The sequence below is a fragment of the Neopelma chrysocephalum genome, unplaced genomic scaffold (genome assembly GCF_003984885.1).
Source record: "Neopelma chrysocephalum unplaced genomic scaffold, ASM398488v2 Primary Assembly neopelma1_64, whole genome shotgun sequence".
Lineage (NCBI taxonomy): Eukaryota > Metazoa > Chordata > Aves > Passeriformes > Pipridae > Neopelma > Neopelma chrysocephalum.
In genome coordinates this window covers 2809003-2824350 of record NW_020897721.1, presented here as the reverse complement: position 1 = coordinate 2824350, position 15348 = coordinate 2809003, and the positions used below count along the sequence as shown (strand labels likewise).

The following is a 15348-nucleotide window of genomic DNA, read 5'->3' as shown; positions in this document are numbered from 1 at the left end:
TAACAGTTCTCATGTAGATAAATGGCAGCTGCTAAATTGAATTTAGGTAGATACAGATTACATAGCATAGAGCACTGCCTAAGGCTTCTTAAGTCCTGACATTGGTTACCTGGGGAATCTGCATTTTCAGAGGTATTAAGAGCTGGTCACTGTTTTTATTGCATAATCCAAATGCCCAAAGAAGGCAACTGGTCAGGTGTAGAGCTCAGGCAGGGTACCTCTGGTCTGGTTTTTGGGAGTGGACTGAATCGGGGATACAGGAAAAGCTGCACTGCTGCTTTCCCAGCTGGATCATTCAACATGTGAATGTTTCTGGCCGTGGGATGGAAAAGCCTGACTTCTCCCATCTTCACCCTGTTCAGTCATTGTCCCCCTTGTGACTTTTAGGATTCCCTAAAAATCTGCCTCTTTATATCTGAAGAGGAAAAGCAAAGGTGCTCTGCAGCATTCTCATCGCCCTCTCTGTGTTGTGCTTGTGGCTTCTTCCCAGGAGAAGGGAGCAGAGCCTGGTTCCCTCCGCAACCATGTACCCAAACCCTACATAAAATCTGCTCACAAAGCTCTCCTTGGTGCTATCACCCTCCAAGGCACACTCTTCTAAATAACAACACACATGGCAGCCCAGCTCCCAATTTTCCCGAACCACATGGGTCAGCACTGCATGCCAGGCCAGCTCTGCATGGCAGACCAGCCATCCTGCGTCCCATACCCTGCATCCTACATCCTGCATCCCACATCCCATATCCTGCATACTGCATCATCCCACATCTCTGCATCCCACACCCCATATCTCGTATCCTGCATCCTGCATTCTGCATCCTGTGTCATCTCACATCCTGCATCACACATCTTCCGTGGCTGCTCTGCTTCTGAGCTGGAGAGCTGGGCTGAGACTGCAACAGGGATTCTGGAGCTACTGTGTCCCAGTGCCAGAGCAAGCCGGATCTTTCCAGAATGTGATTCCTGAGAATGCTTCCCACAAATTACCCTTTCCATCCTAGATATTAGAGACATGGTAGTAATAAAAAGACCTGGTCACATGGGATGTATTGCTCAGAGCAATAAAGGCAGTCAAGGACTAGCTGCAGAGAGGTTACCTCATTCTTTAATCCTTCCCTACTTCCTGCAGAAAGGGTAATTGCAGAGGCGATGGCTGATCTTGGATTGCTAATTCACACCTTCAGATAACTAATTTAATGAGAACTCATGACAGGGGTTGTATGGGGTGCAACAGGATAAGTCTTTGTTTCGGTTAAAAACATCTTGGATTTTTCTCATTGCAACAGCTTGGTCTTTCAACAGCGGCAGAGCAAAGATGCCACCTACTCCCGCAGTTATTCCTTTCCCTGCAAACTGTCATCATCACTGTGCAGCCACATCCCGGTCACGTGAAGGTGCCTGTCCATCACAGTCTGCTGGTGGCACTTACCCCGATGCTGCCGGGCATGATGGAAGCAGCAAAGCCATCAGGGAGAGCAGCTGGCTCACACCACTGGGAATGCAGTCCCTGCACAGGACACACGCCACTCTCCAGGAAAGTTCATTATCAGATGGTACCAGCAACTTCCATCTAAACCCCGCTGGGATTTTATGCTGGAAGCAGCCTGTAAATTAAATAAGTATTGCAACATATTTTTTAGACAGCTGTATTAAATGCTTCCAGATATACATTCATTCTCAAGACAAGTGTGGTCAGATGGGATCCAGGCAGCTTGCATTACCCTGCAACACTTGCTGGGCTCCTGCCATGATTTTCTCATCTATCATGTGTTTGGAAGCTTGAAATGTTATTATTTTTTTTTGGCATTACAGCTACATTTCATCTGTCAGCACTAAGTGCTGCAGGAACACACAGGGACAGATGGGCCTGGACTCTTCTTCCTATCCGAATAAACACAGGCACAAACAGGGAAAGCAGCTGCTGCAAGGTCATGCTCTGGGGCACAGTACCCGTTTGCCACCTGCATTTCACCTTCTCAATAAACCAGGTCTTCTGCAATGGATGTCAACAGTACGAGTTAAATCTGTGAGGAAGATCTTCTCCTTCTTCTCTTTAGATGTCTAAAGTAGGTAGAGAAATTCCCAAGACTCAGAAAGCAACTTCCACAACCTGCTGTGTCCATGGTTGTGATATGGGATGGAAATTCTACAATGTCATGGGGGTTTTTTTATGTTGATGGCCTGGCCTGTCATGGCCCCACTGCCATCACATCATCGAGCCATCCCCCCAGAGGCTCTTTGCAAATGTTTGACAACTTTCCAAGTGTCCTTTAACACCCAACAGCAGTTTCACCAGTCTAAAATGTCCAGAAGGTCAAGCCAAGCCTCTGTTCACCCTGCCAGCATCCTCAGACTCCTCTGGCTATCAGAAGACCCTTGTACCTGCTTTTTCATGCTGAGATCTTCTTTTGGAGTCCTCTTCTTTCAGGACTCTGGGAAGCAATAGGGCTGTAGATTCTCATGGTGCTAACAGATTGTTCTGGCCTTGTCTCAATCCCTTACCATGACCAAACCAGTGCTGTCCACTTTCATTTTTCTCCACTTGCAGCTCTGCAGTCACTTCACTTTCCCATTTGAACTTCTTGCAGAGGTTTCTTCTTCTGCAAAAACTTCTGAGTTATCTTCCCCAGGCTGTGCTAAAGAGTGCTAAAGAGTGTTCACAGCCTCTCTTGCTGTGAAACCTCTGAAATACATGAGAAGGGCTTTTTTCTCCCCTCTACCAGTGAAACATAGAATGCAGAGGCTGGAGGCTGGATTAAACACTGTTTTGCTTTCACCCAAGCACAGATTATTGCTCCAAATTCCCATAAATGTGGGTGCAGCCACTCTGTTCCCTGTATTCCCTCCATATCATTTCAGTGCTTGGCATCTCACTTGACCTTCAAGACAACCCATAGCTCCACGCTCAACAGTTATTTCTGGTTATTTTATAACTATGAGGGAGCCAGTTCAGTAAAAATTGACCCTGCTCAGTAATCCATGGTCAAACTCACTGTACAGGAACTTTGTCACTACTAAGAATTTATGTGTTGCTATAAAAGTTTGAATATGTGCCTGCTCCAGCAAATCCATTCACTGGCCTGGCCCCTCCACGTGTGGGTTTTAGGGTATTTATGAATTATTTTGTAACTGATTGCTGAAAGGTGCCAGCCAGACCCAGATCAGTCAGTCTGGTAATTGAATAAGTGTCACAGGTCATGCTTCGCTGGCACTGACCAAAGGCTCAATCCTCAGACCTTCCTGTTTTCCTTATGTAGACCTTGTAAGGCACCCAACTACATAATTGGATTTATGAGTATACTGCAGGTCTTCACATGAGAGACCCATAGCAGCAGTCCCACCTTTCAATGTTCTCAGCTCCATGGAGATCTCCGTCTCCTCCCTCTCTTCCATAGACCCAGGCAAGGCAAGGCAAGGCAAGACAAGAGGATGGCTGTTTTAGGCCATTTTAGAGATGGTTGAGAGGAAAAAGAGCCTGGAGTGGGGACAGCTTCAGGTCATGATGCACTGGAGATGGGGAATGGACTGTCTCAGCACATACCCCTTGAACCTGACTTCAGAGCTAACCCCAGGAGCACATCAGACTTGTCCAAACTCTCAGTAACATTGCTCTCCTCACACCCTTCACTTGCCCAGCTTATTTAGGTCAGCCCCACATTTTGAAGGCAGTTTGCAGAGCCATGGATCTGATTCAGACAGCCCACAAGTGGCTCCTTGTGCTGCATGTTCATCCTTCTCCTCAGGTAGGTGAGAAGCATCAGCAGGAGCCTCCCAATGGACTGCAACCCACTCACTTTGCAGCCAGCTGGCCAACGAGCCTGTGCTGCCTCCTCTTTTGGTGGAAACCCCTTAATCACTGTGCTGCTGGACAGGTAAAGGATAAAAGGAAGAGCTAGAAGTACTAGATGTGTCCTAAATGTATCTGCTACACCTTCCATGGCCATGAGGTCCCTGGAGTCAGATGCTCCTGCTCAGGAGTGTAAAGTTGTAAATGGCAAACTGCTCATGCTCTGGCTACAGCCAAAGCCTTCCCTAAGAAATGCCTAACCTGGAAGATTGCAGCCTTCTGCCTCCTAAAGATCAACCTTTAACTCTCCTCTGAACTTTTGCACAGATCCAGCTGGCTCAGCATAACGAGATACACCGACTTTCATGAAGATGGCCAAGTGTGTGAAAAGCTAATGCTGCTAAGGGTAATGCCTGCCAGAGACCTTCTCCAAGGCAACAAAAGGAGTGTGTCAGTGACTAATGGGGAGAAAGTAGGATGACTAAGGGCAGACAGAGAATCCCCTTTCCTCTTTTCCCGGTCTGAAGAACCAGAGACACCACCTTAATATATGTTACATGAGTCCAGTCCAGGGGAAAGTCACACTGTGGAGCTGAAGAACAGTGTTAGAAGAGGGCTCAAGCAACCAAAGCACCCAAGAGGTCTTCAGCTGCTGTAATACTCTTTTCAATGCACACTCCTGCCATGTTAACAAAAGCCCCATGCCATGTGGACATCTGTGGTGTTGAATGGGTCACCTTATCCCAGCTGAGGAACTTACACAACTACTATTTCTAGAAAAGTGCCAAAAAATTTTACCTTGCAGACAACACCGGCAGACTAACAAAAGGGTATTTGCAGCCCAGGAATAGACTGAGAGTGGATCTTACAGTCGATGTCTTTCAAGAGAAAAGTATGTTTCTAGAGCAGTCTTCTACTACCAGCATGCAGAAGGAGTGGGCAACAACCCCTCACATGGGTTCATAGCAGCCAGACACTTTAAATCTCGCCGAGGCCGAAATATGAATGGTACTGCCTACAACTACAGCTTTGTCATTGTAATCATTAATTCATGAATGGGCCATGAGCCAGCTGAGGTAAAAGTCACTCCATTATGACACGCTTTTGTGGAGTCAGGCAATTCCCAGACAGTAGGTCTTGCAACATTTGTTCATATATTCCTTCTGTCTAACAGGTTTATATATTTTCAGTGGGGCTGTGCAGGTTTGCTTCAGACAATGATCTCCATGTCTCTGCCTCTGTAAAAATGATGTATCTGAACAATGAACATGAGAAAAACTGTAGCTTTTTCAATAAAATTACTCTCCAAGAAGAAAACATGGGTTTCAGTTGACATGGCATATTTTAGATTTAAAACTAAAGGAAAGTACCCAAACGTGAGAAGTCCTAACACAGAGATGTGTTACATTGAAGAGAACCACCGACAAAGTTCAGCAGCCCCTATGTAGTAGCCTATCAGACTATCAGCCTCAGCAACTGATAACCCACTTGATCCTTGTAGTATCCCAACACAAAAATGCAATATGCCTGGAAGTCACCCTCACACAGCAGGCTTCCAGCCCAAGTCCTCCACGAACTCTGCATTGCCATTCCAGGCTTCTGTGTTTGTGGAACGTGAGCTCAGGTAACCAGCAGGATCTGCTCAGGGGTTGCTAGAAGGGTCCAACCAAGCACTGCATTGGAGAGGTAAACGTGGTGATGCAGAGCCTTCTTTGGAGGATGGTGAGATGCCATGTGGACAGAGGAATGAGGAATCACCAGGATTGTAGCAGGAACATGACCTTACCATCACACCTCCCCATCAGGTTAGATGTGCTCTCAACCTACTTTCGATCATTTTATCGCTCTGCAGCTCTTTCTCTCCTTGTCTCATCTACTGACCGTGGTAATTCTTCTGGACATCAGTTTTGTCTCCTGGTTTGTCTATGTTAGGAGCTCTTGGGGAACAGGGCCAGGTCCCTTGTGTGCTGTTGGGGTTATGTCTGTTGTCTTGATTACAGCCTGGCAGAGATGGGTGATGCTGCAGTCAGTCAGAGCACTGCTGTTACAGATGAAGGTGGATGAATCCATCCACCTCACTCTTTGGGAAGAGGTGGCCTGTGTGTTCCTCACTTCACATGGGTGGATGAATGGCTTCCATGCCTGAACTGCCTGCGGAGAGCAGGGAGCTCAGCTAGAGCCCCAGCCTGGCTGCCTCTCACCTCCTCCCTCCTCTGGCTTCATCCATCTGGGCATGGAGGACTGAGTGTGTGTGACAGTGCTGCTGGGGTGTATGGGACTTCAAAGAAAGCAGGGAATGTGCACAGATTGTTATCCACAGGTTACAAGGACAGGTTGCAGGAAGCAGGTCAAAGGGTGAGTGGGAGCAGCAGCAATCGGGCTGCCAGCCGAGCTGACGCATTGTTTACCATGATGTTTCTGCTGCTATAAATTGCTGTCAGCTCCACTTCACCAGGCTCAGCTCCAGCAGAGGAGGAGAGAGACGGTTTTTACCTGCACCGAGCTCCCTCTCAGGTGAAGGCGTGAGAGAAGCAGAAGAAAAGAGGCAGGAGAAGGCGGTGCCAGCCATCCCAGACCAGCATGGTGTCTCTGTTGGACAACATAGCCAGACCTTCTGCTGTCATCCTGCAGCTGTCTGTGGTGCTTGGGGTAATCTTCGTGCTGCTGAAGGTGGTCCAGTTCTACCAGCAGAGGAAGAAACTCATCAAAGCTCTGGAGGCATTTCCTGGCCCCCCGAAACACTGGCTCTATGGCCACAATCACCTGGTAAGGAGTGAGCTGGGCTTGGTCAGGGTGGGTTTGTCCCAACGACTGTGCAAGATATCAGTCAGGATAAGAAGCACTGGATAGGGGGGGGGTGTCCCCTACTACTGTCCCTTACTACACGAGAGGACCTCTGCACAGGGAATGCCAAGAGTTCTGCAGGGCAGGAGGAAAGGTTGCCAGGATATGAGATGTGCATCATTTGGGAAAAAACAGAGTCACGCTGTATTTGATCATGTGCTTAAACAAAGAGTTAGGCGATTTCTTGGATTTTCATGAAGTTACTTAAATATAAGCAACCATTGAATGCCTCTCTTCTACATTAAACCTTCTAGCAATAAGAGTCTCTCCCCCTACTGCCACTGAAGAAGACATGGCCACAAAAGCAGGGCACTTTAATGCAGCTATTTTCATTGCTCTATAGCGAAGATATTTTGCCTCCACACTGCATGCCCACCTTGCACTGCTGAAATCAGAGAACAGGACTGTAACACCCTTGGTCCTCCTGACCTGTCCACAAGGCCGCTTGATATTGCCCATGCCAGCTGTAGCTCCCAGCAACACCAAGCTGCTCCAAGCCCAGGCTGTCCTAAGGTGGCTCAACTGCAGCTGGCCCCAGCTAGGAACTCTCCATGGAGTTGCCTTGTGCTGCAGGAAAGTGGTGGCTCAAGCAGCTTTGCCACTTGTGCACAGTCCCTTTGCAATGCCCATCTTCTCCTTCACCTGCAGTGTAAAAGCCCCTGTATGGCAAGTCTGCCTACTCTTGCTTCATTTCCCAAGAGAGGATGTCTTGCCTGTGCTTTCCATGACAGGGTAAATTCAAGCCCTGCTCTCCCTGGCATGCTCTTTTTCTGCCTTCATTCAGTCCCTGCTTAATTTTCATTCATTGTAGATATATTCTGAAAAAATATTACATCAACTAGTGTCGTGGGGAGAAGAATACCCCTATGCCTTTCCCAGATGGTTTGGACCAGTCCTGCCTGCTCTAATTGTCCATCATCCTGAATATGCCAAAAGCATACTTGGCCGAACGGGTAAGTCTCTACATCTGGTTTTGACAAAAAAAATCATGGGAAACTTGGCTGGAGTCATCCCCTCTGCTGGCTTCCTTCACAGCTATTGCAATTCCTCTTTAGCTCCTCTTCACAAACTCTCAGCCTGACCCAGGTTTCATGGAGCAATTTGTATTCTTGTGCAGAACAGTGACCAGGTGCCTGTTCCTTCCATGCCTTATCTGCATTGTCATTGGTCTTACTGCCTTCTATGGAATCTACCACCACTGTGCTTGTACCTCCCAGTAAACCCAGTAATATGGGTGAGCTGGCATGGCAATGGATCTGAGAAAATGCCTTAAGTCTTCTCCTCTGCTCCCTTCTGTGGAGCACGATGCCTGTGAGAGGTACACACATGGGCATCTCCAGTAACTCCCATCCATTGTTCTCAGCTTTAGCATTTGCCATGGTCATTTCCTTTCCACACACATTTATTGCTCTTCCTTTCTCTGTTTTTTCAAGTCCACTGAGGTCGTATTTGTAGATGGCCACTTTTAAACTCTACCTCTAGTGGTAGAGTATTTTACATATTGAAATAAGATTAATTCTATCTTGTGATTTAGAGAGCAAAATCTAATGTCAATTTATCCTGAGTTTTCTTTTTTGAATTCATTAGTCATTCGTACATTTCTGGTATCTGCTTTGTTTTACAGATCCCAAGGCCAGTGTACCCTACAAATTCCTGCTTCCCTGGATTGGTAAGTCAAAAGCAGTAGTAAGGCTGCCAGAACCATGATCAGAGCCTGGAGGAGCTGACTGAACCTTCTCTGTTTGTGCCTTCAGGGGAAGGGCTGTTGATCTTGGATGGAACCAAATGGTTCCAGCACCGGAAGATGCTCACCCCAGCCTTTCATTACGATGTGCTGAAATCTTACGTGACCCTGATGTCAGACTCCGTCAAAGTGATGCTGGTAAGAATTCCCACTCCTGCTACTTTTACCTTTCAGCTGTGTAACGGTGTAAATAATCATACCTGGGAATGAGTGAGGGAAAGAGACTGCACTCAGTGTCTAGAGTTTCATTGAACTTTTGGGGTAGTTGTAAAGTTCTGAAATTGTCCCTCTTATCTTCCTTTGGACATTGCACTTATTCTTTCTTTTTTTTTTTCCCCCCAATGAAACCAATCACAGCTAGAATATCCTTTCCTAGCCCAGTAGAGGTAAACCTAGAAAAAGAGATGTACAGAAGAGTTTGATTCGATTCACAGAATACATAGTGAACAAGGGCCTCTGCCTGCAGAAAAGAAAGTAATTAGCAGTGTGCATCTGGGAAGAGGGACAGGAATATATGACCTGATCATAGATGGTAGCCTGTCCCTCCTTACCCCTGTCTCCATCTCTAGGATAAATGGGACAAGAAGAGCACAGAGAGGAAGTCAGTGGAGCTCTTTCAAGACGTCAGCTTGATGACACTAGACAGCATCATGAAGTGTGCCTTCAGCTTTAATTCCGACTGTCAGACTGAGAGGTTGGTGTCTGAACTTTCAAATCCTGGGAAAGCAAGAGCTCCTGTTTCCCCCTCACATTGCTAACACCAGCTTTAACCTTGGTCTCATTACAGCAACTCACACTATTACATTAAAGCCGTTTTTGACCTGAGCTACCTCCTGAGCCAAAGAATCCAGACTTTTTCCTTCAAGGATATCTTCTACAACTTGACTCGCAAAGGCCGTGAGTTTCAGGATGCCTGCAAGCTGGCCCATACCCACACAGGTATTTCTCCCCCTTTCTCCCCAGTCTCTCTGTTTTTCTCCCTTTATTCCCAGCTGAACCTCTCCCCCACTTGCACCTGGAGTGGCTCAGAGGGGGGTTGCAACAGACACTGGCCAGAGGGTTACACATTAAACAGAGTCCAAGCTGCTGACCAAATGGTCAGGTACATGAGGTCTCTGGAGTGGCAACTAACCGAGGCATTCTTCTCTGCAGATAAGGTAATAAAAGAAAGAAAAATGTTGCTCTCCAGTGAGGAAGAACTTGACAAGATCCTGAAGAAGAAGCGCCTGGATTTTCTGGACATTCTTCTTTGTAGCAAGGTGAATGTTTGAAATGATCGCATCAAATGATAAAGAACACACTGAGGATACATCAGCAGGGAAGCATCCAGGCCCTGGCTGAGATTCCTGGCAACAGCTTTCCTAATTCAGCTTTCCTAGCTCAGGGAAATGTGGATGGAAAGGAAAGGAAACTCAAATGTGTGAAATGCAGTGAGTGAGTATAAATACCTTGGGCAGGCTTTCATCTTCCTTGATCATTTCCATTGAGCACACATTGAGTTTAAAAGAAGAGACCTCTCAGAAACCAGAGAGGAATGAGGTCTTTGGAAAGGTTACAAGGAGAGCATCTTGTCTGTAGTCCTGTCAAGATATTTTCTTTATTACCTTTGGTAGTTTTACTTTCACAGATGTGTTCAGATACTCTGGAGAGAAGCTGCCAGTTGTTGTTCAGGAGGGAGATACTCACTCTGTCTTTCTGGAGCTGCTGCTTTCTTTCGTGTCTCAGTCTGAAAAAAAGTCATCCAAACCAAACTACTGAAAAATGTAACTGAGACCATTGGTAGGGGATCAAAAAGGGTGTCCTTCTGATGGGCTGGAAACTTGTGTCCCACACTTGTAGCCCAACTCTGTTGCTCTGTTGACTACAGAGTTGACAATCTCACATATATTGGATAAATTTTCTGATGACTTCCTGATGTACAGGGAAACACAAGCGACATCAAACCATGCAAATCCTTTGGGTATGAAAATAAAAGGCCTGTGTGCTTAGGAATGATACACTCTCCTCTTTATTAGGATGCAAATGGAGTTGGACTGTCCGATGAGGACCTGCGTGCCGAGGTGGACACGTTCATGTTTGAGGGTCATGATACCACAGCCAGCGGGATCTCCTGGCTCTTCTACTGCATGTCATTACATCCAGAGTACCAGCAACGCTGCAGGGAGGAGATCCAGGGGATCCTGGGAGACCGAGACACCATTGAGTGGTGAGCTAGGACATCTTATTCATTTACCTTGAACTCTTTTCTCTTACCCTTTGACATGGTCCCCCACAACATCCTTCTCTCTAAACTGGAGAGAGATGGATTTGATTGGTGGACTGTTTAGTGGTTTAGGAATTGGTTGGAAGGTGGCACCCAGAGGATGATGGTCTACAGTTCAATGTCCAGATGTAGATCAGTGACAAGGGATGTCCTCAGGGGTCCGTACTGGGGCAGTACTGTTTAATATCTTCATCAATGACATAGACAAAGGGATCAAGTGCACCCTCAGCAAGTTTGCTTTCAGGGAGGACCTTGGGAAGATGACCTACACCACGATGTGCATCAAAGAGAGCTTGCGCCTGTTCCCACCGGTTCCCACTGTGTCCCGACAGCTCTCCAAACCCATCACATTTCCTGACGGACGCAGCTTGCCAGCAGGTCTGTTGAGTTTGTTCATCCTTCATGCTCCTGTCTGTGCCAAGTGGGGTTTCCTTGTTTGTGCTGCTAAGTGGAGGGGATAGTGGGTCTTCCAGCCTCTTTTCTCTCTCCAAAGGGCTGTGTGGGGCTACCACAGCTTGCCACCACATGAGCCTGGAAAGGATGACCAGAGAGAGTTCAAGGGTATGCTCCAGGGCACTGGGGTGTTCACAGAGCTCACAGGGGACTTGTAGAGTGTTGTTGCTGGTGAAGTAAAAGTGATACACTGATACAAGAAATGGGGCCCAGCTCTGAGGTCATTGTTTTGTCCATGTGAGGATTTCAGCAGGTGACCTGCCTGGACAGGCTGAGCATCACCACTGTCAGATCTCCTGCAACAGCCCCTGCAGAGCCCAGGGAGAGAGACCATCCCAAAACCACCTTTCCTGCATCTTCACTTTGAGGTGTCATGAGCTTTTTCTCATTTTTCTTTTGCAGGCTGCCAGGTTGCACTGAACATATTTGGTATTCACAGGAACCGGGATGTCTGGGAGAACCCTGAGGTATTTCATCTTTGTAACAAGTAAGGGAAGATGATGTCTGAGCCCAGATATCCATTCCACTTGTGCCTTGTTCAGACTGTGCCTCCCTGCTATGTGGGGCTTTTTTCCCTTCTCATTCCAAGAGTCCATGTCCAACTGCAAAGTTCAGTCAAGTTATCAAACACTCCAAAGGCTTTGAACATGACAAAGTGCTGGAAACAGGTGTTGAATAGTCCCTCTGCATGTGTGGGGACATAGAGACACTCAGACTGCTTTCAGCTACCCTGGGTAGTCTTAGATCTCGGAGTGGTATGAGAAGTGTCAAACCCTCCAGGCAGTGTGTGATTTGAAGCTGATATTTTTGAGGCTTCAAGAAATAACTGGAAAACTTGAAGGAGGGTGTGCAGCTGCCTCCCTCCAGTGGCTGTCTGGAAAGCAAGGATCAAGCATCTCTGGAACAAAGGGAGTCTTACTTCATCATTGCTGCCCCCAATGGGAAAACATCTGCAGGCATCTTGGGCATTGTAGTGGGTAACCTGGATATCTCCAAGGGGAAGATCCACTCAGAGACTTTGTAGAGAGATGTCTGTTAACTGCAACTCCCCCAGGAAGGGCAGGGACCACATCCAGCCCTAACCTGGGGGCCAGGGAAGAACCTGGTGCTGCTCATATCAGACCAAACACTGACTGAGTGGTCTTTGTTGCTCCCACAGATTTATGATCCCATGAGGTTTTCTCCAGAGAACTCAGCACAGAGGCACTCCCATGCTTTCCTGCCTTTCTCCGCTGGACCCAGGTGGGAGATCCTTCATCCCTCTCCTTCCCATTAGGCTGCCTTGCACGGGAGACCTAGCTCAGAGCCAAGCTCCTGAAGCTAATCTTCCCTCAGCCTCCATGAGCCAAGTTGGCTTGGCCAACTCAGACAGGCTTTCCAAAACAGGATCTCCCATTACAGAATCTCCTGTAAGAGGATTTCCATGCTCCATCAGCTCCAGAGCATTTCCAACACCCCAAGCTCTGTGGTCACTGTAGGCTCTCACACACTTTTCTTGTGGCTTTGTGGACATGTTTACATTTTCTGCTGCCTGCATTGGGAACACAGGCTCCCTTATTTAGGGGTGAATCCCAGTGCACCTCAAAATGAAGCTGGGTCCAAGCTGGGTCCAAGTCTCTGTGGTTCCTATGCTGTGTCAGTAGGCAGATGTAGGATACTGAGATATCAGTAACTTGCAAGAGAATCACCCCACCAAGTCAAAAATAACTTTTCTGAGGTGTCTGGACTTTTACCTGGATCCAGGCTGCACTTTCTAGTGAAATAAGCCCATGTTTTCTCAATCTCATATCTTTTTTCAATTCTTATCAATAAAAATTAGGAATACCCCACCACAGAGCTAGGTACATTTTGGTGTGGCATCAGAGGATCCCTAGATGAGCTGTGGTGCCATTCTCACAGCAGCTGGATGTGCCCCAGCTCACACATGGGCTGAGCCCAGTTTGGGGGAAGTCAGGGCCAAAGGCAGCAGTCAGAGCATTTGTCATCCTCTCCCCAGGAACTGCATCGGGCAGCAGTTCGCCATGAACGAGATGAAGGTGGCTCTGGCCTTGACCCTGCTCCACTTCGAGCTCTGCCCAGACCCATCCAAGCTTCCCATAATGATACCACAGATCGTCCTCAGGTCCAGCAACGGAATACACCTGCATTTGAAGAAGATTCCCTGATCCCACGGGGTACCACGGCAGGTGGGCAAGAGCTCTCCCAAATGACACTCCACCCAGAGGTTTAAGCAGGGAACGAGATCCACACTGGCCACATTGGATCTCTCCCACATTAACCCCCCACCATTGCTGTCCAGGGGGGCACACTGAGCCCCCTCGAACAAACACCAGCAGGTCCAGGTCCCCTCCTTGCAGGGGGAGCAGCACTGCTAAGGGGGTTCCACAGCACAGCTGTGGCTCAGCCTTCACCTCCGTGGGCATCCTCCATGTCCTGATCATCTCCTGACCTCCAACCTGCCCTCACATGCTGCCTGGCGGGACTTCTGTCACCCGTCTGTGGATTTGTTCCATTGTCAGTCTCCAGGATGGGCTTGGCAGTGAACAATGCTGGCATGGTTTGCATGGATGTCTAAAGCCTGGGCGCTACCCCAGCACAGAGTCCTTCCCCTGCCTCCAGCCTGGGTGTGCCAGGGCAGGAGGGCTCCTCCTGGCAGCCTTGCTGCATCCCCATGCAACACCCTCCAAATTATTCCCGTTCTGCGGCTGGCGCTGTGCCCACCATTATGGAGATGTGGGCCTGTGGTTTCTTTCTGCCCCAGCACTGAACTTCCTTGAGTTGAGGGTGCTCAGGAGCCAGCACAGAGACATGACACCAGCTAACCTGGAGAAAGCACTCACCCCACTGAAAACAATGTGTGATCAGCCTTGGCCTCGTCTCTGAAACAAGAATAAAGCTTTGTGAGGGTGCTCCCCAAGCATGGCTTTGGCTTCCTTTGCATTTGGGGGTTAGGGGGTACAGGAGGACCCCCAATAGGCCAGAGGCAAGGCTGTGCCCAAGGGTGCAGCCCTGTGAGCTTTTCCTCAACCCACTGGTTACATGGGTGGGTTTGCCCCCTGATGAGCCTGAGGAGCCTGTTTCCACACCTCCCACAACATACATCAGCAAGCCCTCACCTTTGACTCCAGGAGTTTCCATGGTGAGGAAAAAACTGAAATGAATCTGTGGTCAGACTAAGCAAAACACAAATACATACCACACACAGAGAAATGCTGGTGGTAAGAACAAAATCAGCTTGCAAAACAAAACAAGTCCCAAGATGAAACATGAGTCTGCCTCAAAACCTTTTCTGCAGAGGCTGAGAGCTGACCACTCAGTACATGAGTGACCTGCACAAGGGGTGAAGGTGAGCACTGCCCCTGGGATCAGGCTTGTTTTGGGGGTACAGGGAGCCTTTCCCCAAGCACCAGCCAAGGTGGACCATCTGCATGAACTGCAGGCCCAGGGTGTGAAATGGATCACTAGGTGGCAGTGGGAGACCCGGAAAAAGCCCTCCCTGGTCCCTGGTAAAACCCCTCTGGGCTGGGCAGGGAGCATGGGCAGGCTCAGCAAGGCAGCTGATGTGCCCTGTCCCTGGGGATACCCCGTCCCCATCCCCACCCTCAGCCGTGCAGGGCAGCAGAGCGGGCACTGCTCCATCACAGTCCCGGAGTGATGGTGTTACCCACGCACAGCCCAGGGAAGGTTTGTCACTGAGAGTGCCTCAGAACCCAGCAGTCGTCAGGAGAAACTGAGGCTCAGAGTGACAGACAGCCGTGCCACAGGGACGGACAAGGCTGTTCGTCTTTCACTCACAGCAATGGCATCACCAAATCCCTGCAGGTACTAATGTATCCAAAGCACGTCTGTCCGTCTGTCTGTCTCTCTGGGCAGCTCGGGACAGCCAAATCTGAGCATCTGCCCATCTGACTAAATTCCTGCAGCCCCCCGTGCTCCCCGTCTCTGCTGCCTGCTCAATCCTTAGTTTGGGAAACAAAACTCTCCTCAGACCTTTGTTTTGGCTGTCTGGGACAGGGATGCTGGGATTAACCAGTAAAGTGCAGCTTGCATTTATTTTGTAAGGCATCTGGAGACCAAGTTCCTCTTTTCCTAGCCCACACCTTCTTACCTTACTCCCAGGAAGAGACTGGATGCAGGTTGTGTAGGTGCTGGTGCCACCACACTTGCACCTCTGGTGGACTCAGGCTGGTCTAACAGGTCAGACTCCAGATGTCTTCCTCTCCTGCTCCAGCACAGCAAGGCCTTTGGAGGGCAGCA

At 48.6% G+C, this 15348-nt stretch overlaps 1 protein-coding gene across 2 annotated transcripts; it reads left to right on the top strand.

Annotated features, from left to right (window-relative positions):
- Positions 1-6238: 6238 nt before the first annotated feature.
- LOC113967486 (cytochrome P450 4A4-like) lies at positions 6239-14011 on the top strand. Of its 2 annotated transcripts, XM_027683102.1 has the most exons (13): positions 6239-6553; positions 7443-7584; positions 8256-8300; positions 8386-8513; positions 8945-9069; positions 9163-9314; positions 9528-9634; positions 10391-10581; positions 10883-11016; positions 11494-11558; positions 12251-12333; positions 13088-13277; positions 13449-14011. In XM_027683102.1, the coding sequence occupies exons 1-12, from the start codon at positions 6368-6370 to the stop codon at positions 13254-13256; spliced, it is 1527 nt and encodes a 508-aa protein (XP_027538903.1). In that variant the 5' UTR covers positions 6239-6367; the 3' UTR covers positions 13257-13277; positions 13449-14011. The 2 variants fall into 2 exon arrangements, with proteins under 2 accessions (XP_027538903.1, XP_027538902.1); XM_027683101.1 differs by having other exon boundaries at positions 13088-14011.
- Positions 14012-15348: the final 1337 nt, after the last annotated feature.

Coding starts and splice junctions, on each gene's coding strand:
- LOC113967486 (XM_027683102.1), top strand. CDS start 6,368: ATGGTGTCTCTGTTGGACAACATAGCCAGACCTTCTGCTGTCATCCTG. Junction 9,070..9,162: donor TCCGACTGTCAGACTGAGAG/GTTGGTGTCTGA, acceptor GTCTCATTACAG/CAACTCACACTATTACATTA. Junction 11,559..12,250: donor ATGTCTGGGAGAACCCTGAG/GTATTTCATCTT, acceptor TTGCTCCCACAG/ATTTATGATCCCATGAGGTT.